Source organism: Watersipora subatra, chromosome 3 (assembly GCF_963576615.1).
Source record: "Watersipora subatra chromosome 3, tzWatSuba1.1, whole genome shotgun sequence".
NCBI lineage: Eukaryota > Metazoa > Bryozoa > Gymnolaemata > Cheilostomatida > Watersiporidae > Watersipora > Watersipora subatra.
In genome coordinates, this window is record NC_088710.1 from 45558735 (window position 1) to 45574268 (window position 15534).

The 15534-nt window shown below is 34.9% G+C and overlaps 1 protein-coding gene and 1 non-coding gene across 2 annotated transcripts in view; one reads left to right on the forward strand and one right to left on the reverse strand.

The window, feature by feature from the left end:
- Positions 1–13027, forward strand: part of LOC137390195 (germinal-center associated nuclear protein-like) — a 31980-nt gene extending 18953 nt beyond the window's left edge. Inside the window, exons 14-20 of the mRNA XM_068076486.1 lie at positions 2423–2602; positions 4475–4684; positions 4879–5040; positions 5984–6095; positions 7635–7839; positions 9478–9695; positions 12408–13027. Of these exons, the coding sequence (XP_067932587.1) occupies positions 2423–2602; positions 4475–4684; positions 4879–5040; positions 5984–6095; positions 7635–7839; positions 9478–9695; positions 12408–12760 (1440 nt within the window). The 3' untranslated portion in view covers positions 12761–13027. The remainder of the gene's footprint in view (positions 1–2422; positions 2603–4474; positions 4685–4878; positions 5041–5983; positions 6096–7634; positions 7840–9477; positions 9696–12407) is intronic.
- On the reverse strand, positions 925–997 carry Trnaf-gaa (transfer RNA phenylalanine (anticodon GAA)). The gene has a single exon. It is a non-coding gene; the product is annotated as a tRNA-Phe (tRNA).
- Positions 13028–15534: the final 2507 nt, after the last annotated feature.

The following is a 15534-nucleotide window of genomic DNA, read 5'->3' on the forward strand; positions in this document are numbered from 1 at the left end:
TTTCTCATATAAATTAATCGTCTGATGCATGCAGCTATATATTTTGTCTGGTAAAGCGACATCGAGTAAATGTATTAAAATGACTTTCCTATGTCTCCAGATTTATGTGGCCGATTTATTGCCCTATATTCAGCTATGTATTTGTGCATATACTCAAATCATACTTGCCAAGTCTCCCGGTTTCGCCGGGACCCTCCAGTTTTTTAAGTCAGTCTCCCTTTTTGACAAAATCTCCCGTTTTCCTCCAGCTTTTTCTGATTTGTAATATTGCAATATTTCATTGTAATATGTACAATAAAAGTAGTGGTTTAATTTTTTTGCTTGTCGTTTTCCCTTTGTTTACTAGTTGTGAGCCCTCATCATCATACAAAGTTAGCAACAATGAAACAGACCGCTATTAAACCGTATTTTTGCCATAAAACCAGGGCTATTTAGATTTAGCAACATTGAGCAACAAAATCTAACGATTTGCTCTACAGTTAAAATAAACAAAGATTATACATGGAGCCGTGACATATCGTGGGCAAACGACCACGACCTCACATTGATAGTAGATTACCTGAACATTGAATAAAATTGTGGAAGGGCCTCCTGTGTAGGTACCAATGAAGAAAAAAACTTCACAAAGAAATCTAGGCTTCAGATGTAACTACTACATTTACCGTCAATCTCAGGCTTTTGTTCTCAACTGCTTGGCAAGTATGACTCAAATTATCTTCTCGAAGAGACCTGCACACACCTGTGCTTGTGTGTTAAAATTTAATATTGTTTTGTTAATTCATAGGTAATGAAATTGAATGAAATGGGTTGGTTAGTATCTGAAAAAGTTTTGTTAATGGATAGTGGTGTAAAAGTGGGTTATTTTGTCATGCTTATTGTGTCAACACAAAAGGAAAAAAGATACCAGCCACCAGGATCGGTGATTGCCGAAACCCGGGATCGAACCAGGGACCTTTAGATCTTCAGTCTAACGCTCTCCCAACTGAGCTATTTCGGCTGGTGATCGGTGTCACCCAAGTAATAAGTATGGTTGACCGTGAAAGATTAAATCCTTAACACGGCCATTAGCTGCTCCGCGTGACTTAAATATAATGTAATTTTAATGATGGCATTATGTTATAATTTAATTGAATGGATGCTATCATGGTGCCTCATCATGTCACAATTCAAGCTCTGAAGAGGTTTTCCACTTATAATCTGGATTCCATGGTCATATCAAATTATAATATTGCCCCACGATTATATTGATTATATTAGTACAATTATAATCTATAATGGTTACCATAATTTCGGTAGCGCACACATTCAAATAGTGCAGCCATAATGTGTAGCAATATCTATATAGGAGCTTCGTTAGCATAAATCCCATTTAATAGGAATGTTTTACAGTGATAAGACAAAAAATAGGAGCATTTGAAAAAAGTATTATAATAACACTTTTAAAGTGGGAAACAAAAGGAGAGTTAAATATTAATGTAATAAAAGTATGATGACATATATAAAGTATAAAGATATATTAATAAATAGAAATAATGTAATATTGTCAAGTTAGTCTTTGAAGTAACTTATGATAGACTTGTAGAAAAATATAATATATTATACGATCGTTGTGGCTTCACTTTGAACTGTTGTTGTAGATACGTGTCATATATTAGATTGCAGAAAGTAGTAAAGTAGTAGTAGAAAGTGATCACTTTCGTTCTATTTAAAATTAATCAACAAAGTTGCAAAGGTTAAAAGGTTAAAGGTTGACTTGCAACAAAGTTCACATTACAGTTATTTGGTATCAAAAGATTCACAGTTGCAGGACTTGGTCTAAATGTACCATATAAGTGATTACCATGCCCATACATTCAGTTTTGTCTTGTTTTCAGAAGTTGTCCATCTCGTTTTAGGTTGTAATGAACTTTACTCTGTCTATTGTCTCGAAGTGAGATTTTGTTATGATTGTTGACGTTTGTTCAATTTGCACCAATTATTTATCAACTTGTGTTAGCTGCTGTTGCAGCAAAGTATTAGTACTGCAAGATGCTTGTCACATTTAAGAAATGCAAAACCCTCTGCATATGCAAAGCTTTTAGACTAGAAATATTAAAATATTTAGAAATAGTATGTGAGATTTGTGGTGTACTATAATATAATGAGTTAGGTCTATCTATTAGCATAAGTATTTTAAACTTTTCCAGATTATTATGAAAGTAAATATATTGACAATCTGTATGTTATTAGTAGAGTGACAGGGGCAACACATGATAGTCAGTTGTTTGTATGTATGTGTCTTGCCTGCAGATGCATTAGTATGTCTCCTTTTTCTTATGGTCTGTTGCGGTTTCACCTCTCATATCAACTCAAGCTGACTCCTGACTTTTATTGTTCAAACTTGTTAACACTTCCTTTAAACTAATTGTGTCAAACTTTATAGGGGAAGCTCCTAAGCCACTACACAGTTACCATAGAAAACCAGATTGGCGCCATTAGTAGAAGGTTTGGTGTCTGTATACGGAGTTGTCCGACACTCTCTCAATCTAGCAGCTTGAAACCCTCATTGTTTGGGGCTAACATGGCTCTTGCACTTCTACCTTTTGCTGAGGATCCTGACTCTGTAAGCTTTTTATCTTATATATATATTTCTCAAAGTACAGTCAAACATGGATAACTCAAACTTCACGGGACCAAGCTAAAGTGTTCGAGTTATCAGAGCGTTCAAGTTATCAAAGCGCTGTCACAAGTCCATTTATTTATTTATTAGTAGAAACATGTACATATACAAACTATAATATAAATCAAAAGCATAAATGGCTTGTTTCAAATTAAATGCTTTTAATGTAAAGTTTAAAAACTTTTTATCCAAAAGTATAGAGATTTTTTTATCACTTTAGATTGGTTTGTTGTTTGAGGTGATGTTATTGCCAGGACGTTTTTTAGATTAAAATTGGCAAAACTTGATCGTTGTTGAAATGCTCAGAAGAAAAGACATCTTTTTCTTTTGAGCGTTTTAACCATGATCAATTTAGCTGAATTTTCTTGAAGTTTATGCGAAGGTTACCTCACTTTTCCTTGCTTCCGAAGGGCCATCGCTAAGCGGATGTTTAGTAAAAATCAAATTTCATCAAACCTTTAGAAAAGTCGTTGACAAAAATATTTTGCCGATGGTGGTAATAACGACGCCTATGAACTACGAAAAGTTGAGGTTTACCTCTATGGCTTGGAATAAAGTGATTTTCTAAAGCGATAACAACCGTTTCGGTAGCCGTTGGACAAAAAACTGTTCGAGTTAACAAAGTTGAGGTCGAGTTATCTAAAGCAATTTATCATTACGTGGGAACGGACCAAAGAAACCGTTTGAGTTAACCATGTGTTCGAGCTATTCGAGGGCGAGTTATCCATGTTTGATTGTATGTCTGTATGTCGTATATCTGTCTGCATTCCGGCTATAGCTATTATTAGAATAGCCTAGCTGGGCAACAATGCTGACGCAATGTCATTGCCTACCGGCATTTGAAGCTTACTAACTAGCTTAGTGTAATTTTCCATTGGCAATGTACCAGGCCACTTGGCAATGGCCTGCCACTTGCTGGAGAGTAGCCTGCCAGCAAGTGGTAAGCAAATCTCATCACTTCTCATTGTTTATAAGCTGATTTTCAACACCCGGGCAACGTCGGGAGGCACAGCCAGTTTTCCTATAAACTGGACTTGTACTCTTCCTAGACCTAATACTGAATTCAGTGTTCATATGAGCTTATCATTTGTCCTACACGCGGTTTGCTGAAAGTTAATTTCCATTAAATTGATTATAATTTATTTGCATTATAATAATATAGCAGTTATTATACATCATAACTGTTCTTAGGAAGATTACTCGTAGCGGAGGTAGACTTTATTGAGATGTTATACCTACACTTTTGTACAAGTAGAATCACACCATTGTAGATTTCTGGTGATTTCTCACTGTTCAGAGAGACAAAACTGACATTGCATATAAAATATTCAAATGATTGATCATTTGTAATGGTTTACTGTCACAGAATAAGTCCTACAAAAGCTGTCATCGACCAATGTTAGACATCAACCATCCGGCTATCGACAATGGCACATCATTGTCTCAGTGAAACGTATTAAATTATTATGACAAGCCAGTCAGCACAACACGGGATCTGCTGTTTACAAATAAGATTTTGCTGTACTTGGATTTGATTTTATAAACTCATGCATGAAGTTGTTTGTCTAAAGCTATCTTGCAGTGATGCCGGTCTGAATTACTATGGAATAAGTACAATGCTAACCTGATTCAATCATCTACAGCTTCATACGAGACAATTTGGTCATCTTTTATTTACTTTGTTTCCCATTTGAGATTTACACTGACTTCTCAATTATAAGCCATCATGTTTAGTGAACAGATAATGGGAAGGGTGGAAAGTATAGCAGGCAAAACAAATGCTGTATTTGTTGCAGTCACATTCTCTATTTGTAGAATTACTGGAGAGCATTTCGGAAGCAGTTGAGGCTATTTTTGCAAAGCAAACCCGTGATACCCGCTATACCTTTGCTCCTTCTGAGTCCATTTACACTGCCTAAGGAAACAATTCAGCATGAGGCAGGAGTTTATGAGTTGTTGGAGCAAAAGCTAATCAGTCACGTGAGAGTGGACCGGCTAGACAATACCATAGACTATCATCATGAGGTTTGTCATTGCTAAGTTATTGTGTGTTTGTGATTTCCTTTGTTTGTTATATCAATGTCAGTTCATATATCGGTCAGTTTAAAAACTTCATCACACAAATACTTGACTTTAATTTCTTCTTGCAGTAGAAAGAGATTTTATTGATAAGTTTTTTGTCCTTTATTGTGACAACGTGCTCTGATTTTTTTGCCTAGTTACCCAGAGGGATAGAGTGGCTTGTCAACAACAGGCCAAAGCTGCCAGACGTGACATTGACAGAGCTGAAATCATTGTTGGAGTCTTTTCTCACCGGCTCATTCTATGCAAAAGTTTACCAAGATTTGGCCTCTCGACAGCGACGGGATGTCGTGCACATGGTGCTGACTCTTGTTGCTACCCACTTAATCTATTACTTCACCAAGTCTCTGCAACTTATTTGCTAATAACAAGTTTTGTTTCATATTCATCAAATTACCAGTTACCAATATATTACATATAGCTCTGCTCTTCTATAGGTAAATGATTTCATATGTTTGCGGTGTGTATATTGGCACGATGCCGAAATGTTTTAAAAGTTTGTTCATATATGAAGCGTGGAAATCGGTTTATTTATGCAGGCGTGATAAAGTATGCCCTGTTAGCACATGATGTTTAGGTGCTGTCTGTTGACCTGGTCTCCTTTACCTCACACAGTCTAATTGTCTACTATCAGTGCCAGACTCTTAACTACTGCAGCTGGTTGTTGAGCACTAAATTCTTGCCTCTTGCTTCATTTAAGTATTTCTGTGAAAGTTACTAAAAGTTTCAAGGTAGTTATTTTGTTTGTTAAACTGATCTGAGGCGCAATGCGAAACCATTCCATATAACTTGACTTTTTACCTAGCCAAGTTAACCTTCTCTATTCAAAATTATATGTTAGCTTAATAACTTATTTTTATAATAGTCACCATGATTGATCCCTTTTTCCAGGAATAGATTTTATAGCTAATCTACTAATAGCTATTATTATCAATCTTTTTAAAATCCGTTGGGACTTCACTTTGAATTCTGAAGACAATCATGCTAGTTCAATGTATTTCAACTTATTGTCTGGTATAATTTCATGCTGTTTTATAATAATGGTTGCTCTCATGAACTTTGTTCAAATTGTGAAACATGCCCACCAAGCAGGGTTTGTTCAGTTGGTAAATATTAATACTTGCAGAATAGAAATCATAAAATATTTTATTTGCATTTATGTAATTTCATAATCGTCACTTCCATTTTTTGTTTAGTAGATGACAGCATTATCTTTAAAAGCTTATTGGTGTATTTTGCCAGGATGTGCAAGATCTGATAGGTTATTTCAATGAAACATTGGGTCGTTTGGAGGAGCTGCTGTGTGACCCGGAGCTTGCGTGTATCTCCTGGCCCGTCTACGAGCAGAAGACCGGTGTGTATTGATTACACTTGTATTTATCCACTCATTTCTTATGTCTTTATAGGCACATTTAATTTTGTAAAATCGCTGGAGTTGTTAAAAGGCCTTGACCACCACCTAATGGACCAATAATTAGCCACTCAAAATATGTAGGAAGTACTTTGGACTGAAAGGAAAGGACAAGTGTCTGGATAGAAGATCTGGTCTGCGCATGAGTAGACCGAGTGCATATTAATTATGAATTCCTTATTAAATGTACCAGGCTCTCTTATCCGTCGCTTCGGCATCGTGTTGCAGGAAATTTTCTTATTTGCCTATGCAGAATGTAATATATTGCTATTCATCTCTAAAATGCAGAATCTGTCTATCCTATGTATGTTAATTCCTACCATATCTATGATCATTCTCACCGTGTTTATGATTATTCCTACCATATCTATTATTATTCCTATCATATCTATGATTATTCCTACCATATCTATGATTGCTCCTACCATATCTATGATTATTCCTACCATATCTATTATTATTCTTATCATATCTATGATTATTCCTACCATATCTATGATTGTTCCTACCATATCTATGATTATTTCTACCATATCTATTATTATTCCTTCCATAGCTATGATCATTCCTACCATGTCTATTATTATTCCTATCATATCTATGATTATTCCTATCATATCTATGATTGTTCCTACCATATCTATGATTATTCCTACCATATCTATGATAGTTCCTACCACGTCTATGATTATTCCTACCATATCTATGATTGTTCCTACCATATCTATGATTATTCCTACCATATCTATTATTATTCCTTCCATAGCTATGATCATTCCTACCATGTCTATTATTATTCCTATCATATCTATGATTATTTCTATCATATCTATGATTGTTCCTACCATATCTATGATTATTCCTACCATATCTATGATTTTTCCTACCATATCTATGATAGTTCCTCCCACGTCTATGATTATTCCTACCAAGCCAAATTGCAGTTAGTTTTTTACTACAAGATGTCTACTCTAGAAAGTTGTCATGACGTATTCTGTGTTATTAATTAAGCAATCTGGTTGGTCAAATCAACTTTGCTGTAATTGGTTTAATTGTTTGTATGACGTCTGTTAAAAAGATTTTTTGCATAAAGTTGTCCCTGTGTGTTATTCTCATGGTCATAATAGATCAAATGAGATCAAATTGTTTTTATCTCATTTGATTGTCAAACTTTCCTTTCTTGAGCCATTAATAAAATACTCTCGTCTGGGAAGCTAGTTTCACCCTCTTTTCCCATATCATTGATAAACAAAACCTTTAGGTTGCTGATAGATATAAGATCATGGAATTCCTTTAGGTTGCTGATAGATATAGGATCATGGAATTCCTTTAGGTTGCTGATAGATATAAGATCATGGAATTCCTTTAGGTTGCTGATAGATATAAGATCATGGAATTCCTTTAGGTTGCTGATAGATATAAGATCATGGAATTCCTTCTTTCTCATCTATGAAACCCATTGCCAAGGCTGTCATTGTTTAGGGTGTCTCAGTACAGAGGAATGCCATTACTTACTATGTGAACGAATGCGACTACCAGAGTTCATACAGCATGAGTGTGATGATTGGCAGCACACGTGTGCAGACATAAAGCACTACTTAGATACTGTAGCCGTACTTTACCATGCAAAGAGCCGATATGATTGGATATCTAGTCAACACAGTGGTCTTCCTGCACTTTATGCGAGGTATGCACTATAGCAGCTGTTATTGGTGCGATGTAACATCATTTTTATGTAACAAAAAGTAATTTGTGTTACATAGAAATATATAACCTAAAGTTATGTCTTTTTGTTTTTGAGGTGACACCTTTTTTTAACTGCGTTACATGTTATTTTTAAGCAAGTTGATTTTAATATAAAACAACTGACTTTTTATGTCAGTTTTTATCTTTTTAAAATTAGCCAATCATGGGTAGTATTAAGGACTCTACATGCAGTATGATTTTGCTGTCATTCCTCTGCATCTGCTGTAGCATCAAGGCTTGTGAATTTGCATATTTCACTGGAGTGCTTCGACATGTTTGGTAAAACCTAGTATGAGATGGCCACAGTATAACACAGAATGGGCTCAGAGCTGTTAAGTCATTTGTTTCCTTTTAGCTGCAGTTTCCTAGTATATACAGCACATGTAGTGTTTGTTAGTTATAGTTGGTTTCTCTCAGCATAACACTCCTTGTTGTTCTATTGTATTCTCTCTTTAACTCATGATATCTTTCATGTTTATGTAAAACAGAAAACAAAACATTTGTTTCCCAATTCAATAGAAACTCATTTTAAATCTAGTATTTTATTAGTTAATAACTTATTTGTGTTATAGTATAGGTTATTTTTATTCAATAATTCATATGCTCAATGTAGCTGTAGAAGCTAGATGCCACAGTAGCTTGTATGATGTTGTTACAGAATGTACACTCAGGTAAAACAGACTGAGTCACTGTTCACATCTCGTTGTGAACGGCAATTCCACCGCAGTGCTTCAACTATTAGTTTCCTTGCATGTTTGGTAAAACCTAGTATGAGATGGCCACAGTATAACACAGAATGATCTCAGAGCTGTTAAACAATCTGTTTCCTTCCATGTCCCGTTCCTTAGTATATAGTGTTTAGTCTATAGTCCAGTTCCTTAGTATATAGTATTTAGTATATAGTCCAGTTCCTTAGTATATAGTGTTTAGTCTATAGTCCAGTTCCTTAGTATATAGTATTTAGTAGATAGTCCAGTTCCTTAGTATATAGTGTTTAGTATATAGTCCAGTTCCTTAGTATATAGTGTTTAGTATATAGTCCAGTTCCTTAGTATATAGTGTTTAGTATATAGTCCAGTTCCTTAGTATATAGTGTTTAGTATATAGTCCAGTTCCTTAGTATATAGTGTTTAGTATATAGTCCAGTTCCTTAGTATATAGTGTTTAGTATATAGTCCAGTTCCTTAGTATATAGTGTTTAGTATATAGTCCAGTTCCTTAGTATATAGTGTTTAGTATATAGTCCAGTTCCTTAGTATATAGTATTTAGTATATAGTATATAGTCCAGCTCTTTAGTATTTAGTATTTGTTAATTTTAGTTGGTTTCTCTCAACAAGACACTCCTCCTCATTGTTCTGTTGTATTCTCTTTTTACACACATCATATTTTTCACGTTCATGCTAAACAGAAAATAAAACATTTGTTTCCCATATCAATAGAAACTCATCTTAAATGTAGTAGTTTATTAGGTAATAAGTTATTTGCGTTATAGTATAGGTTATTTTTATTTAATATTTCTTATGCTTAATATAGCTGCAGAGACTAGATGCCACAATAGCTTGTATGATGTTTTTACAGAGTGAACAGTCTGCTAAAACAAACTGAGTCACTGTTCGCATCTCGTTGTGAGCGGCAATTCCATAAACCACCCCTTCTCCAGCCCCTGAGACAAAATTCTCCCTGGCTACACATCATTGTAGCTTGCGTGGAGCTGCTTACTTCAACGATCAACCCGCTAGTATTCGCCATGCATAAACCATATGACCACATTGAGTTTGCAGCATCTCTACCGATAGGTAAGTCAATGCTCCCAAGTTTATCCACATTCTGTATTGTTAAAAATTCGACTGTAGCTCCAGTTTTAGAGTAAAATAGCTAAAGTGAAGCATTGCTTCATTCAGACAGGTGAGTGTTTAGTGATCAGTTTACTTTTAAACCACACGTAGTTAAACCTAAATGTGATTTGTTAACTTCTAATTACCCTAGGCAAGTCTACTTGGGCAGATTACACTGCTCTATTATCCTTTATATGATTATAGAATTAGGTCTCTAGGTGCAATCTTTATGTCATATACGGGCCCTTCCCTTTAGTGTTAACTCTATTTAATGATGTCAAAGGTAAACTTGGGGACTTTTAATTAAACGATACAGGCAAACCTCAACATACTGCAATCAAACCTCTACACACTACTGTCAAATCTTTACATATTACAGTCAAACCTCCATATAATGCAGTCAAATCTCTACATAATGCAATAAAACCTCTACATACTACAGTCAAGCCGCCACATACTACAGTCAAACCTCTACATTCTACAGTCCAACTTCTACACACTACAGTCAAACCTTTTCTTACTACAGCCAAACCTCTACATACTACAGTCAAACCTCTACATATTACAGTAAAACTTTTACATAATACAGTCAAACCTCTACATTCAAAGTTAATTTGTTCCAAAATATGCTTTATATGTTGAAACCCTTGAACCTAATATTTTAAAAGAATACTTCAAAAATTTGTGTAATTTTATATTTATATTTGATATGTAAAATTCTATGACTAAATTGATAATCAATAAAAATAGTTTTTTATTGTTACTTCCATTAGAGACACACAAGCAGTGTAGACTACCGCATATGATGCATGGGTTCAGAGGTAATGATAGAGACTTGCTAGATAACTTACTCTAACAATAGACTAGGTGAGGGTGAAACTAACTTATTTTCTATATGTTCTATTTTTACATTCACTTTTAAACAGCTTCTTCATTTTTCCTATAAACTGCAAAGTTTCAAGAAACTTCAACTTCACGTGTTGAAACTTAATTCAGGTGTCGTGTCAATTTTTTGCACAAATCTTCCATCATATGCTAGAAAGTTTGCATGTTGAAGTGATTGTAAGCTGAGGTTTGACTGTACATACGTATATGCTGCTTGTACCAGAAGTGCGTAAGCTTTACTGTTTAGTTAAAAATAATGGCCTGCCTTTATCATCAGGTTATCAAAAAATAAGAACACTTTAGCTAGCTTCAGACTACTATCAGCGGCGGGTAAAATGCATAGCTAGAAAACTCGTTATCAATCTCATTAACTAACTATTTCTGTTTCACATTATATAGAAAGTGTCAAATATGCAGCATCAACATTTTGTTCATAGACATTAATGTAGTACTCATTGATCGAGCATCGGTTTTATGTATGAGGAAGCCTTTACATTGAACTGTAGCTAGACTCGTAAATGTATGTGCATTCTTGCAAAGAGAGTTCTCTGAATAGTATGCACGCCGGAGTGATTTCAAGGGCACTGTGGAAAGAGAATATATTGTTGTATTTACTAGACAAAGCTTTTCTTTTAACGTACCTAGTCCCATTTTCCATGTTTAGCAAAATGCATAAGCACTGCCTTTTTATGAACTATTCGTATTCATGCATTGCAACCTTGTCTATATATATATATATTTCTCAAAGTATGTCCGTATTTCTGTCTGCATTCCGACTATAGCTATTATTAGAATAATTGTAGCTTGATAACAATGCTGACACAACGTCATGGAGTACAGTCGTTAGAAGCCTAGCAGCTTACTGGAATTTTCCATTGGCAATGTGCCAGGCTAATAGCTTGAAAGTTACAGTTGTTTGACAAAGTTTTAAAACCTTTACAGTTGTTTTTATTTTTCTCTTAATTTATTTCAAATACACAAAACACTTCTCTCATGATATGTAATAAATATGTATTATATATGTATACATGATATATAGTAAATATGTTTGTGAATACACAAAACATTTCTCTCATGATAACGCCGGGTAGCACAGCTAGTTATATATGTATATATACTAGCTGCGCTACTCGGCGTTTTCCAGATAATAGAAAAGTCTTTGGACAGAACATTGATTTGTATTTAACATATAACAACATTTGCCATTCTAACTTTCAAACTACACATCATGAGAAAAGTGTTGTCTTATAAACAATGAGAAGTAATGCTCAGGTTAGCCCGCTGGTCATAATGCTGGTCATAATACGGCTGGAAGTGTAACACTATGATTACATTTGGTTTTTAGCAAGCTTAGAGATAACCAGGCATAAGTGGACTGCTTGGATACTGTTAACCGTCCCACTTATATTCAATGTCTAAATGGATCTATCTTTGCTGTTTTAAACTCTGTATCATTTAGTAGTATGTATCAGTATCATTTAGTAGTCGATTCATTATAGGTTTTAGTTGTTAATTTTTTAAATCTTTTTGTTGTTTTTAGATCAGTTTAGTTGGTTCACTGCCTTTTCTCATGTTTCTAATTTGTTTTGGTTTTCCGAACGCTGGTGACCCTGTCCAGCGTTCATGTCTAGTCACCTCAGAGGTATTACATGTAGGTGTGAGAAAGGTTTGAGTGCAATAGATATCGCAAGTTCAGTGTTAACTTATCATCAGCAGGGGTAGCAGGAAGTGATGTGAATTATTTAAGCCACACGATTTAGCCAAGTTTGTCCAACTTCTGTATTCTAGCGGACTCTGAGGTCTCCTATGTGGAAACGATGACAGCAGCCATGCAGTTAGCATTGGAGGAGACAGATGACAGCTCCATAGATATGAAGGGATCAGTTCACACAAGTACATCGGGTGCGGCTAACACTGATGTCTGTGAGGAGCTGAATGCGAGTAGACAGTTTGAAGAGTTTCTAATAGCGCAGCTGGAAGGAGCGGGCGGTGCGACTGATGAGTCGATAGTCAAGGAACTTACTCGTCCTAAAGATGACTCATCCGATTCGCATTCCGATTTATCTTCTTTTATCTTGAAGGAGTGCGATGATAGTAAAGCCTTTGAAATGTTTCTCAACGACTCACTTCTGGAAACTTAATCGCACTATTTTGAAGGTGTTTTAGTATTTGTGTACATATTTACTCTGATCTACTGTATATACAAAATATCCTTGTCAGTCTTTAATATACGGTTATTGTATATGTGTATATTATAGCTGCTCTGCCAGTTCCATTGTCTGATGAGATCAATATAATGCAGTCACACCAGCTACACTACTGAACTTTAACACGACTGACCACAACCTTATTATTTAAAGGTTACGGAACTACTGCTAGTAGTGCGAGCTTCTTCTTGCATCTTTTAAACCTGAATTTACTCTAATACCAGTTTCAATGTATTTGTAGCATTTTTTTGTTAATTCATAAAGCACTGTTTGTGTCAGAAAAATGACTGCAAATGCTTAACATAACCTTCTCACGCTATTTCACCATTTTCAACATATTTCTCTTGAAATTTAAATCATGCTCGAATATATCCATACACTCTAGTTTCTAGAAGAACCGTCTGATTCCATACACTCTAGTTTCTAGAAGAACCGTCTGATTCCATACACTCTAGTTTCTAGAAGAACTGTCTGATTCCATACACTCTAGTTTCTAGAAGAACCGTCTGATTCCATACACTCTAGTTTCTAGAAGAACCGTCTGATTCCATACACTCTAGTTTCTAGAAGAACCGTCTGATTCCATACACTCTAGTTTCTAGAAGAACCGTCTGATTCCATACACTCTAGTTTCTAGAAGAACCGTCTGATTCCATACACTCTAGTTTCTAGAAGAACCGTCTGATTCCATACACTCTAGTTTCTAGAAGAACCGTCTGATGAAATCTGCGGAACAACAGGAAAGCAAGTTGACCAATCAAATTGCATCAAGCTGCTCACTATATATTTTAATTGGTCAAATGTACTTCCCAGCTGTGTTATCATTTAGTTAAAGATTTGTCGCAATAATTGTTTTACATAAGAGTTGTCTTTCCTCATTTATGGTCAAAAATTACTCGGTATACAGCATATAGTTAACAATTAAATTATGAGATCAAGAGTTGAAATACTATTATAATAATTATTCTGAGACAAAATCCATATTACTAGGATTGTAATGTCAGAGCTTGTCAATATAACAGATTTGGTTAAGCTCAAATTAGATGAATGAAAATTGTAATTATAAAGCTCCTTAGATAATAGGAATTATCCCACTTTGCTCTAGTTTATGCTTTTACCGCAAGACCTAACATTTATGTTGGTATGGTTGTGCCTAACACCATTCTAAATATTAATAAAACTAAATCTCATACGCAGAAATATTGTGTGCAAAATGTTTCATGAAGCTAACTAGTGTCTGTTATCGAAACAGAAACAATGAAGTATGTTACAGATTTTTATCCGTTCAAGTAGAATATTTGTTTTGAGCAACATTTGTTTTGATATGCTATAAGCCAGCTAATCTGGTCATTAAGAGTTAATGAAGATGTAACAGTAATGTAACAGTTAACAGTTAGGCTCGGTGTAACAATTTATGTATGTAGGGCCTATAACTTTCTTTTCATTTATTATTAGTAATTATAAACAAAATAATGTTGTTTGTTACATGCCAGAATAAACATGGGAAATGGAAATTAGGAATTATTGCATGAGTTGAACTAAAGTGTTTTAAAAGTTGGTAATCTAATAATAATGCGGAGAAGTGGGGATAGTGGATTGAAGATTGTAGTAACAGGAAAGTAACTAAACTGAAACATACAATGGTGAATGTAGTATGTATATTTCCAACTGGGATATCAACAACTGTTCTCTAAGAAGACACTCTAGACAGGAAGTCTCATGATTTGATCCTTTTATTGAGGAAATAATCAGATAATCATATGAATATAAACCAGAAGCATTCCTGTACAGCTGGGGTAAGAGGCATCTCACTCTCACTATGTAATATGTAACATACCAGAAGCAACTACATACAGGTATCTTAAGGCTAGAGAGATTTGATTATTATAAACAAATACAAATTAGAAACATCTATTGCACTCTTAAAACAACAATATTGGTAATAAAAGCAACAATCCAACACTCTTGAAAGGTAGTCGGTGTGGTAACTGCTGTCGTTTTCACTTACAGTTCCAACTCACTAAAATATTAATTTCCGTAGAGCGACCTGATCTGAAGCACTTATTAAAAAAGATGACGGCCGCTGTGTATAAAAAGACACCACTGTGGATTAAAAAAATGACAACCACTTTCTATTCACAAAATGAAAACCAGGACAAAATGTAACTTGTGCTCTTGGCTGAATTGTTACTTATCGCCTTTTTTGAATAAATTTGGTTTATTTTATAGGGCAGCCTAAAAATATATATGGAGCGATCACCAAACTGTTAATGAAACGATGTGACAATCTATTGGCACCACTAGCCTATCAAATGGCTTAATGTCAATCGGTCAAATGACATTCAGCATAATTGAATTGAGCTATAAATATGTTGAGGCTTGCCACTGGGAGTGTATCCGCATTATTATAACGTTACCTATATTATAGACTTCCTATACCTAATAGCCGTATAGACAGTCAAACCTTGACCATCAGTTTGATTGGAAGAATGTTCATGTATCATGTAAACCGACAATATTGACTTTTTAAAGGCGGCCGCAGCGATTTCAGTGGCTGATAAACCAGATCAATAATGGAAGGAAAACAAAAGGATTTACCAGTAATACTTGTGCAGTGTTCAATCATTGTCAGGCTTGACTATATTATCGACGGTCACTTTGATTCCAGTCATACAGATCTGTAAGTTGATCATATATAAGAGAACATT